Source organism: Entelurus aequoreus, linkage group LG07 (assembly GCF_033978785.1).
Source record: "Entelurus aequoreus isolate RoL-2023_Sb linkage group LG07, RoL_Eaeq_v1.1, whole genome shotgun sequence".
In the NCBI taxonomy this organism is placed as follows: Eukaryota; Metazoa; Chordata; class Actinopteri; order Syngnathiformes; family Syngnathidae; genus Entelurus; species Entelurus aequoreus.
The window spans coordinates 32,013,200-32,026,027 of NC_084737.1; the positions used below are offsets into that span (position 1 = coordinate 32,013,200).

The window sequence follows — 12,828 nt, forward strand, 5'->3', positions numbered from 1 at the left end:
ATACAATTTAAAAAATAGAGGCAGCTCACTGGTAAGTGCTGCTATTTGAGCTATTTTTAGAACAGGCCAGCGGGCTACTCATCTGGTCCTTACGGGCTACCTGGTGCCCGCGGGCACCGCGTTGGTGACCCCTGGCTTAGGTGGTTCGGGCATCTCGTGCGGATGCCTCACGAGCGTCTCCCTAGGGAGGTCCTCGTTGCATGTCCCACTGGGAGGAGACCCCGCGGCAGGCCAAGGACCAGATGGGGGGAATTACATCTCTCTTCTCTGGCCTGGGAACGCTTCGGGATTCCCCAGGAGGAAGTTGCTAATGTTGCTCTGGAGAGTGAAGTCAGGGGGTCTCTGCTGGAGCTGTTGTCCCCGCGACCCGATTCCGGATAAGCGGTTGAAGATGGATGGATGGACAATACACTGCCAGTTATTTAACCCAAAGCCAAACAGGGCATGAAATTATTATTATTTTTTTTAAAGGCATATGATTTGATTTTTTTTTCTCACTTGTTTTGCTCAATAAACTTCAGCGCTAAACAAAAAAAAAAGCACAGAACCTTTTTTTTTTTTTTAACCCTTTGAAAGCTTTTAAGTGACAATATGTCACTTAATTTCTGTTTGTTTCCTTGTCTGATGTCTCATTTTTGTTGCATTTCCTGCATGTCTCCCTGAGTGCTGTTTTCCCCTCACCTGCTGCTGATTGGCAGCCTGGCCACACCTGGTGCTAATCAGCAGGCTGCTATTTATGCCTGCCTCGCCTGCTCCTCAGCACTCGAGGATTGACTGTTATGTTAAGAACCTCACATGCACGACTGCTTCCTTCTCTGTTTAGTAAAACAAAATCCTCTTACCTGCTCATTGTTCTCCTGGTTCCTGCATCTTGGGGTCACAAATACCGTAGCCATGTGAGTTCCCGACACTTTAGAACAGATGATGTCACAATATTCAATTGAATAACAAAAACTAAGTTCTTTTGCTAATCCAGGGTGCATCCTGCCTCTTGCCTGAAGTCAGCTGGGATAGGCTCCAGCTAACCCGTGACCATAACAAGGTCGAGCGCTAATGAAAATGCTGTTTCCAACTTGGCAAAATATGTTACACAACTTCTGCATTATGACAGAGTCATGCTTGTGTTGGCTCACTTCGTCGCAAACACAGTTCAGCATGGAGTAAAATACAGTGGCTAAATGTTTCTGATGGCAGAAATATAATAGATTAGTTGTCTTTTATTCTAGGATTTATTCATGTTAAATATGTTGTTTGGATATTCAATCAAGAAAAAAAAAGCATGCCACCAATGTTTTTTTCAGAGGGGCGAGTGCCGAAATATTCACAATAATGGACTTGATAATACGAAGGTAAATGTTTTGTGACTCATTATTGAGATAAAATGTGTAAAACTTGAGGGAATACTGAGCTTGTTATCTGATCCCCTTTTTCCTTTAGGATTTCAGGTTACATGCTCGCCTGGAGGCCTACTGGTCTTAACGGCTCCTCTCCTGACCAGCAGCACTGAAGTACCTGAAGAAACACTTGCTGCTCTTTTGCTCCGCTGCAAAGTTGCACACAAATGTGTCAGTGCAGCATGAAGGTAACATGAACACTCCAATAGGATATACTCTTGCTTGGTTTCAAGCACAACAATGTGTTACTTAGATGATTCAGGAGGAGAGGAACACATGCAACAGCTCTTTAGAATAATTCCACACTGTTTAGTTAAAGCAAACATTGACAGTTAGCTCTTCCAATACTTGCTAACACTTTTTTATTTGACTTTCCAAAACAAACTCATCAAAGTAACAGTTTATTTCTTTCATGTCCTGCCACTAATGTTAAGTAGCTACCGCATTTCGCAAAATGCAAAGAACATGAAAAAGAAGACGCTGAAATGGAAGAAGGAGGCAATGATTGACAATGGAGAGAGAGAGAGAATGGCAACATATTTGGACAGTCAGAAATTCAAGAAATATTACACATATACCATTTTTGAGCAGCTGGATGACTTAAATTCTGATTTGGCACCAGCATACACCAAAACAAATCAATATATCTCTTCAATTCTTGCACCACTGCATTTTCTTGTGTCTGGATCATTTCAGAGCACCCTCACAGTTAGTGACGATCAATGGTTTATTAGGTTATGTTGTTTTTCTTCAACATCATAACATGAATCCATACCCTAGTAAACCGTACATGTGGTTGTTTGTAGTGTTACATGTATGTACAATGAAAAAATACAAAAACATGTTGGTATGTTGGTCCTTCAATTAGGGTTCTGCATTTCTTCTCTTACACTGCAAAAAAGAGCTGGCAATATAGAAGATAAAAAGACTACATTTTAGGAAAAAATGCTAAAAACTAGTGAAATTAACCAGCTTGATAAGACATCCAAAATTAAGTTTTTTTTATTGCAGAAATTAGCATGAATTTTAAGATAGAAATAAGTATTTTATTCTGAAAACAAGCATTATTCAACTTGCAATTTTTAAATTAAGCATCCTCGAAATGTTGCCGAATCGATTAAAAATATATTCTATGAGTAGAGAAAACCAAAACATCTTATTTGAGAGGTTATTTTCCCAATGTTAACATTTTTGAAATGAATAGAAAAAATATATATAATTATTCATGCAGAAATTAAGATTAGTTAATGACTAAAAATAGGTAAATAGCTCCCAAATCTAGGGAAACATATTGCCAAGTGGCAAATAATTTGCAGTGCACACACTCACACATGCAGGGGATACATGAATTGTAATGGGGAGCATGTCTTCCCAGAACACCGGCGTCTCCAAGTGATAAAGAGTTAACTCCGCTTCTATATTGCCTAGAAAATGTGTCGCAGACTACAGTTGTGTGCTGCTACATGCAAAAGGCTACAAGTTGGAGCATGATGTCATAAATGTGGAGGAAAATAAGTGGTGACAGCCAGCAAAGTACACTTGTCAACTGTACACCCAGTCTTAGTAGATCACTGCAACACAGCCGCCAATAAATAGTACACACAATTTAATTTAAATCATGCAGTCTTTATTTATACAGCACTTTTCATGCACAGGCAAGTGGCAACACAAAGTGCTTTACAGAAAAAAGAAAGAGAGATGAAAACACACACAAACGTACATACAGCACTATTGACCAGAAGCAAAACATGACCATGAGGATTTAGGAAAAATGCCCTCTTTGAGGTGTGGAGAATAACTACAATAACACCATCTTATAAAAAAATAGTATGAAACATATAGAATTGTGTAAAAATAAAATACAAATAATACATTAATAAATGAATTAAAAACAAAATTGAGAGGAAAAATAGTAGCAATAACAGGAATAAATACAATAGAAAGTAACACCATACGAAATGAAAATAAAAGTATAATAAAAAAATAAAAAAACACAAGAAGAGTTTAATTAAAAAGGTATGTCTTTAATCTTTATTTAGTACCTGCTATTTGGGATCTTAGTAGTCAATGTCAATAAGAAGACATTAAGAACTTATTACAGCTATTAAGAAGCAATTTTACATTTGCACTCATACGATATTTTACACTTAAACATTCTGATCCATGTCTTGACAATTACTCAGATATATAACACTTTTCACCGCACAAACGATGTTAAGCAGCACTTTTGATTTGTCAACACTGAAATTTGTAAGGAAGTTTCCCAATATTTTTTAGAAGACCTTGAGATTTAAAAAACCCAAAACATATTTAATTGTTAGAGTAACCAAATACATTTGACAATTTTAACTAAAATTGCTAAAAACAACAAAAACAATACTACACATATCACCCAGATTTTTACAAAGGCATTCAAGAAGGTATCCAACAAGGTGCCTGAAAGGTCAGAGTGAACACAAGCACAACGACTCTATGTTTGACACGCAGAACATCTTTGCCTTGGGGCCAAAATGACTTGGAGAGCTGCAGACGAGCACTAAAACATTTCATGGGAAAGAAGTCAGGCAAAGTGGAGCAGACGCATGAGGAGTGGAAACTGAACTGACACTGATACTTTGAAAAAAGAGACAAGGTAAGATTAAAATTCACAAACCATTCTAAATATAAAATGTTACATAACAGGACCTTCTATTTGTATTTCAGCTCCATAAGGTGCAACTGAAACTTGAAATGAGTAAAAAGTAGTGCTGTCAAATTATAAATTGTTCAAATCAGATTAATCACACTTTTGAATTTGGATTAATCATAATTATACACAAGGTATTACTCACTTGCATGATTTAAATTAGCTTAAAAGAATGCAATTTGTGTCGTACAGTATTTTTTAATGTCTTTTTGGAATGCATGTCATTTATTTGTTCAAAACAGTTTCATCTAAAGTCCATTCAGGCTGCATTTTGAAGTGAAATTTGCCATCGGGCAAAGCAGTCGCAGCCTCCTCACTTATTTTTGCACTGACATATGCATTGATCTTTACTTCATAAAGTAAAGGAACACAAACTGTCGAAATAAATTGGTTGAATAATCTTTGTACATAATTATTGCGATCATTTTTTGTGATTAATCACGAGTTAACTTGTTATTTTTTACATGCCTAGGGAAATGCATGGTCAATATTATTTATATTGAAACCTAAAACTTCACTTTACTAATGATAGAATACAGTACAACTTCCATTTCTATGGAATAATGATTTTTTGCTTTCATTGCACATCACAAGATGTACAGAAAGTATTACACTTGGTACTTTAGCGAAGTTTTTGTATGATTGTGTTGTGTTTATTTTTCCTACTTTTGCTGTGTCACTGCTTCATTATATTAATGATGAGAGGTTGACAAAACGTTGTAATCACAACTCTTCAACTCACAGTAGATATCAACATCAGGACTCCAATGAAAACATTAAAGCAGGATTGAATAGAAAACAATAACATTCTCATTTACAACTTTCTTGAGCAAGTTTTAGCACAAGCACAATTCTGAACTGCAGAGTGAGAGGTGGCTCCAGCTAATTGAATTATGCATGATCAACTCCAAAGTAAAAACACAAACTACTTACTAGGGTTGTACGGTATAGCGGTATTAGTATAGTACCACGGTATTAATGAATCATATTCGGTACTATACCGCCTCTGAAAAGTACCGGTCCACCACCCCCCGGCCCCCTGTCGTCGTCACGTCGTGTCATTGCTGGTTTACGAGCAGACGAGCATGTTCGGTAGCACACAATCACGGAGTACTTACAAGCAGACAGTGTGTAGACAGTGTTTTAGCTACTTCTAAATCACTAATCCTCGCCTCCATGGCAACAAATAAAGTATGTTTCTTACAAATATCATCCCTGCAGGACGAGGAATAGCTAAACAAGCTTCACTACACACTGTAGCTCATCGGTGTCAAAATGAAAACAAACGCCATTGGTGGATCTACACCCAACGTCCACTGTAATGATACCAAGTACAGGAGCGTATCTAGTCGATACTACTATGATTACGTCGATATTTTTTGGCATCAGAACATCTTCTTTCGTTTTTTTTAAATGTATATTATGTTTATAAACTCAGGAAATATGTTCCTGGACACATGAGGACTTTGAATATGACCAATGTATGATCCTGTAACTACTTGGTATTGGATTGATACCCAAATTTGTGGTATCATCCAAATCTAATGTAAAGTATCCAAACAACAGAAGAATAAGTAATTATTACATTTTAACAGAAGTGTAGATAGAACATGTTCAAAGAGAAAGTAAGCAGATATTAACAGTAAATGAACAAGTAGATTAATAATTAATTTTCTACCACTTGTCCTTAATAATTTTGACAAAATAATAGAAAATGACACAATATGTTACTGCATACGTTAGCAGCTAAATTAGGAGCCTTTGTTTGTTTACTTACTAATAAAAGACAAGCTGTCTTGTATGTTCACTATTTTATTTAAGGACAAACTTGCAATAAGAAACATATGTTTAATGTACCGTAAGATTTTTTGTTAAAATTTAGCCAATAATGCCATTTTTTGTGGTCCCCTTTATTTAGAAAAATATAGAAATAATTTCGGTACCAAAATATTGGTATCGGGACAACACTACTACTTACAGTACACTGCTTATGTGTTATTGTACGGTTGTCAGGGATGTGAATGTTGGAACTCACGATTCGATTTTTATTCCGATTCTTGAGGTGACGATTTGATTCAGAACTGATTCTCGATTCAAACCTATTCTCGCAATATATTATTTGATATACAAATGATAGTAAAACATTTTCAAAACATGTTACAGTTTACAAAAGCTCCCTTCGGCTGCTGACATATCGAGTAAATGCACAGCGATTAACAAATGTCTTTAGAAAATAAATAAATAACAAATTTAATTTAAGAATAGATTCTTGAAAATTATGATTCGATTCAGAATCTAAATGTAAAGGAATCGCAATTCGGATGCGAATCGTTTTTTTTCTTCAGCACCTCTCATGGTCGAAAGACATTCCTGTTATCATCCTTACATTTTAGCTCATAGTTGTACCAACTAAAAGGCACAAGCATGAATGTCACCGACCATACACTTAAAAGACAAACCCATCTAAATGAAACGCTTATATACTAGGTCAGGGGTCGGCAACCCAAAACATTGAAAGAGCCATATTGGACCAAAAATACAAAAAACAAATCTGTCTGGAGCTGCAAAAAATGAAAAGCCTTTAATAGGTCTTATAATGAAGGCAACACATGACTTAAGTGTCTATATTAGCTATAATAGCCTACTATCAAAATGACTATGTGTCGCAGGCTGACACAAATCTTCGTTGACAGAAATGTTGAAATTTAATATTTATTCTACACATTTTTACATTAGAAACCATTAGTAAATCAGAGGCTACTCAGAAGGTGAGATAACTCCTTGAAATTACCGGCTTTTAATGGCCGAAGGTATAGATGTGTGTGTCCAAGTTAAAGGAAACGGCAGGCTGTCGTCTTTTAATAGATTTATTACAATCTTTGGCAAGCTAGGTAATGTTTGCTGTGGTCTGGAACAACATGGCACACAAACAACTATCTGAAATGCAGCCAATATTACATACAGATAATGTGTCATGAGACATGCAAAACTAAAGAGGATAAAAGTAAAGGATATTAAATGAGCTCAAATATATCTACAAATGCAATATGTACATACAGCTAGCCTAAATAACATGGATTAGCACTGACCAAATATGTCTGATTAGCACTCCAACAAGTCAATAACATCAACAAAGCGCACCTTTGTGCATTGATGCAGAGCATTCAACTTTTGGTGGACAAAATGAGACAAAGAAGGAGTGAAAGATTTTACATGTAAACCAACTGCTGTGTCACAGTCCACACTACGGTGAGTTCAAGAACCGCCAAAATTAGTAGGGCAAAACGAAGTTCACCAAATGCTCTCATCAGTGAAGCATACACACAAATATATTAAACAGTGGGCTTTCTAACAATTGGGAAGGTTTATGTCATGTTTGTCCTCAAACAAAAAACATACTAAAACAAAAACAAAAACAAAAAATTTCCCCATTTTTTTCCCATTTTCAATCCTTTTTTAAAAATGTTACAGGGAGCCACTAGGGCGGGACTAAAGAGCCGCATGCGGCTCAAGAGCCACAGGTTTCCTACCCCCGTACTAGGTAAATACCCAAGAAAATGCTAAGTTGACGGTTTAATTATCGAGCATTTGGCGCAGCATCACCAGTACTAAACATGTCAGTGATGTCTGCCATGAAACTTTTCTTTTGCAGCATTGCAGGAAGCTGAGAATGGGAACTTCAGGTTGTGAGCACATGATCTCCACAGTACGGGACACTAGCCTGGCCTGGTTAGAGGAGACGGAGGATATAAAACCTCACCGTAGTTTGTTGCTGCTGACAAATTTCAGCTTGCCAGGAGTCTACCCTTCCTGCCATAACAGACTATCTGGTGACGTACCGAGGACGACAGAAGCCCACGCGCCCCCTGCACCCACACCGGGGACTCCAGAGGCCAGCTCATCTATGCTCAACCCAGGTCAGAACACTGCCCCTGTGGTGGAGGACGAAGCGGAGGAGCACTGTCTGGAGCAGGTCCAGTCTATGGTGGTGGGCGAGGTGCTGAGTGACGTCAACGAGGCTTGCAAGCTGCTCAACATTGCACCAGGTACAGCACTTTCATACACCATCCATTTTCCATCGCTTATGTCCCTCTGGGTCGCGGTGGGCGCCAGAGCCCATCTCAACTACAATCGGGCAGAAGGCGGGGTACACCCTGGACAAGTCGCCACCTCATCGCAGGGCCAACACAGATAGACAGACAACATTCACACCCACACTCACACTCACATTTTGTGTTGCCAATCAGCGTATCCCCAGTTTCATACACAAACTACCAAATTCCCACGGAAATGTTGATGGGCCAGCTTATCTGTGCCCTGGACCTCTGACCGGGGATCGCCGTACTTAGATGGTGCCGAGTGTCTGAATCTGTGAGTTTTAGGTGTAACGGAAAAAAATTAGCCATAGAGCTAACCTAAATAAGTAGCATGTTTACATACAAATGCTAACACATAGCATTTGTGCTAACGATAGCATGATAACAGTCAGCATGTTTCATATACAAAGTTAAATGACTCAAAGGTGTATGGCTGCGGAAGTACAAAAAAAAGTGTAAAATTAGATTAAAAAGATAGCAACCCTAAGTTAGCTTGCTAGCATGCTATGGTTTGCATGCTAACAGTTAACAAGTGTCACATACCAAGTAATATGACTCTGGGCTAAACGGTAACAAAAGTTGCTGAGAAAGTTAGCATGCTAATGTTAGCATGCTAGCAAGCTAACGTGAGCATGATAATAGTTAGCTTGTGTTACATACCAAGTTATATGACTCTAAGGCATGGGTGTCAAACTCTGGCCCGCCCTTAAGGCAATATCAAATTAACATTAGAGCTGGCCCGCCGGTATTATACAGCGGCGTTGCCGCTGTAACACCGCATTCACCGCTAATACTCATACTTGCCAACCCTCCCGATTTTTCCAGGAGACTCACGAATTTCAGTGCCCCTCCCGAAAATCATTACTCCCGGTCAACATTATTAGGGGCGTGCCTTAAAGGCACTGCCTTCAACGTCCTCTACAACCTGTCGTCACGTCAGCTTTTCCTCCAAACAGCATGCCGGCCTAGCCACATTATCACATGCAGCTTTTACATCACACATAAGTGAATGCAAGTCATACTTCATCAACAGCCATACAGGTCACACTGAGGGTGCCCGTATAAACGACTTTAACACTGTTACAAATATGCGCCACACTGTGAACCCACACCAAACAAGAATGACAAACACATTTCGGGAGAATATCCACACCGTAACACAACATAAACACAACAGAACAAATACTCAGAACCCCTTGCAGCACTAACTCTTCCGGGACACTACAATATACACCCCGCTACCACCAAACCCCGCCCACGCCCACCAAGTTAATGTTGATATTTACTTCAGAAGGCTGCAAATAGAAAAGAGGCATTCAATTTTTTATTTCAATTGTATTTAATTTACCATTAATGTTTTTTCGTTTGTTTTTTGAAAGTTGATTTTGCACTATTAAGTTATATAAGCGTTGCTTGTTTCATATTCAGTGTTAAAGCAAATCAGTGTAGCAAACTGAGCAATAATTAACATTGTATTCATGCACTTTTTAAATTTTTTTATTTTCAAATGTATTATTAGCCTGTGGAAAAAGTTTATTTTGATATTTACCTCAGAAGGCTGCAAATAGAAAAGAGGCATTACATTTTTATTTCAATTTTATTTGATATGCCATTGATATTTTTTAATTATTATTATTATTATTATTTGAAACTCGATTTTGCATGTCACTATAAAGTTATATAAGCCTTGCTTGTTCAATATTCAATGCAAAACTTGTTTGGGTCCCTATTAAAAGATTAATTTGTTCAACCTTGGCCCGCGGCTTTGTTCAGTTTTAAATTTTGGCCCACTCTGTATTTGAGTTTGACACCCCTGCTCTAAGGTGTATGGCTGGGGAATTAAAAGGAAAAAAAGTAAATTTATCAAAAAAAGTTAGCACTTTAATGTTAGCAGTTTATAAGCGTCACATACCAAGTTATACGACGCTGGGGTAAACGGTTGCAAAATTAGCTCAAAAAGTTAACGTGCTAATTTTAGCATGCTAGCAAGCTAATGGTAGCATGCTATCAGTTAGCATGTGTCCCATACCAAGTTATATGACTGTAAGGTGTATGGCTGTCTAAGTAGACAAAGAAACGTAAAGTTAGCTAAAAAGGTAGCATGTTCATATTAGTATTGTAACCTATTTTTATGGGCTTGCCTCTTTGTGATGTTAAGTTCCTGTTATACAGTATATGCCTTGAGCTCTTATTTTGAAGGTGCTAAGAGCGGAAGTGGTGACACGTTGTAGTGGAGCGGAGTTTTTGAAAGAAAGGTAATAAAGTGGTCCTCGTGTAATACTGGAGCCTCCGTGTTTGTTATTTTGTAGTTTTATACAGTATAGACGACATATATAAACCCTCGATTTCATTGGTGGCAGCGGTGGGATCAAGGTCCCGCAAAAGAAAGACGTCTAAGTACCGTAAAGTTCGGAGAGTCAGCGAGCTTCATCTCAGTTAGCCGCAGCTAGCAACGGCGGAGCTTCGGCTTGTCAGAAAGCAGGAAGACTTCTTTCATCTTGCTGCTGTCTTCTGATTTATGTGGAATAAAGGCGAGGACTCGCTGGACTATAGCTACAGAGAGCAACTTGGAGAAAGATCGTTCGCCAGCAATGTAAAGATTGAACTCCCGCAGCCATTTTCCGGTGAGGAAAAACAAAGTTTCCCCTGCTGGGCCAGACAATACGAAGTAGCAGTGAAGGCGCTGGTTGGAGGCACGGGCAGTAGCTTTGACTATGAACTGGTGAGGATTTTACCCACGCGGCTGACAAAGGCTGATTTTCTTCTATGGGATAGCTTGCGGGCTGCCGTTCAGGCGGACTACGATCAGGTGAAAGAGAAATTGCAGGAGGCTTTCGGACAAAAACATTTTCTAGACTGTTTCAGAACAAACATCTCTGCCCGCCTCCGTGCTCCCAGAGAGAGTCTGGAAGTATATGCAGCAGACATAAGCAAGCTAGTTCAAGAGGCATTCCCAGGCTATGGTGCTCAGAAAGAGGAGAAATTTTGCAGATTTCTGGCTGGACTCGACCTGGCTCTGAGAGCTAAATGTCATGAGCAGGGAGCGACTGATTTGGAGGAGGCCCTGACCATCGCTGGCTGGTGTGAGATGGCCAGAGAGGCCCGAAGGATGGACTTTGTCAGCACACAGGTACGCCAGCCTCCCACTGAAAACGGTACAGCAGCCATGGTGCACTCCATATCTAATGATGGCGGTGGTTTGTATAGGACTATGGACAGACTTACTGCAGATATGAGGGAAATGAGGATGGAAATGAAACGAATGACAGAGGAAAACACCAGACTGCGATCCAGCCACTGGGGAGATGAACGGCGAGCACCTCATCCAGTACGTGGAAGTCAGTGTCAGTGTACTTGTGGGGAGCAAAGCTGTCCGTCTCGCCCATGGGGTCAACAGAGAGGGCGTTCACCTGACCGTGGCTATGAACAGAGAGGGCGTTCACCTGACAGTGGCTGGCGCGAGCGGCGCGCAGAAGGAGGGCCCAGGGAGAAACAGGACTATTGGAGCCCCTACAACAACCGATCCAACTCCCCAAGTTGGCGGGGTCCAAGACCTGTTAGGAGCCCCTCTAATGAGGAAACACAGAGACGGCGAGGTGTGCATTTTCTCTCCCCCAGGAGGGAAGACGCAACAAACCAGTTGGGAAAAGAGATGTAGCTGATGTTGCAGCCCAAACATCAGCTACAGAACCAATGGGCCCTATGGAGGGAGGGATGTTTATCCCCTCCATGAGTAATGCAATGACACCGGACAAGACAGAACAGCGAACCTCGTATGTGAGGGGAAGCATTGAAGGGACTGAAATTAACATATTGATCGATTCAGGAGCAACCGAGTCGTTTATCAGTGACAACTTCCGCATGTCTGTTCCAGCCCTGCACAAGTGACCATTAACGGCGGCTTTTATTACTGCACGGGCGATGAATGGACAGTTGCTCGACATACTGGTCACTATAACAGTGACTCTGCGTCTGGAGAAGACCTCCCGGCAGCAGGTTTTCCACATCATTAGGGGGTCCACACAAACAGAGCTACTGGGCTTGGACTTTCTTGTCGCAAATCACGCCCTCCTGGATTATGCCCGTGGCCAACTACACCTACACTGTACTTCCACTCCTGAGTGGCAAAGACCTGATCCCGGAGTGTTGCAATGTTTCCATCGCCAGTGTCGTGACACTGCTCCCCCTCAGCGAGATGCTGGTGCCTGTGAGTGTGTCCCCACCTGGGCCCGTTGATCAGCTTCCTGTGGGTTACTTATCACCCAACCTTAAAGGCAAAAGTGAGTGTGTCATAGCTCACACGGTGACATCTGTAAAGGACGGGGTTACCACAGCCCGTGTGTTGAACCCTACAGATCAGGACATTATACTGAGAGAAGGCGTGGACCTGGGGGAGTTTTTCTCCGTGGATGAGGCCGAGATTGTGACACTTCCTCAGGGTCCAACCGAGACTGTCTTTGCCATTTCATCCAGTGAGGTGCCTGTTGTGTCACTGGAGGAGTCTTCTGCTAGTCAGCAACAGAAAGCACAACTAGCTGCACTGCTGGCCGAGCATCAGGGGATATTCAACCCGTCAAAAGGGGGGACTGGCAGATGCACCCTTATCCAACATCACATCAAGACCGGTGATCATCCTCCTTTACGGCAGCGC

At 40.5% G+C, this 12,828-nt stretch overlaps 1 protein-coding gene across 2 annotated transcripts in view; it reads left to right on the forward strand.

The window, feature by feature from the left end:
• Nucleotides 1-768: 768 nt before the first annotated feature.
• Nucleotides 769-12,828, forward strand: part of LOC133653034 (SAM pointed domain-containing Ets transcription factor-like) — a 48,862-nt gene continuing 36,802 nt past the window's right edge. The window contains exons 1-5 of one of the 2 annotated variants that reach the window (XM_062052031.1): nucleotides 769-896; nucleotides 1,302-1,349; nucleotides 1,438-1,582; nucleotides 3,882-4,026; nucleotides 7,733-8,126. In XM_062052031.1, the coding sequence (XP_061908015.1) occupies nucleotides 7,751-8,126 (376 nt within the window). In that variant the 5' untranslated portion in view covers nucleotides 769-896; nucleotides 1,302-1,349; nucleotides 1,438-1,582; nucleotides 3,882-4,026; nucleotides 7,733-7,750. The remainder of the gene's footprint in view (nucleotides 897-1,301; nucleotides 1,350-1,437; nucleotides 1,583-3,881; nucleotides 4,027-7,732; nucleotides 8,127-12,828) is intronic. The other variant, XM_062052033.1, reaches the window with a different exon arrangement.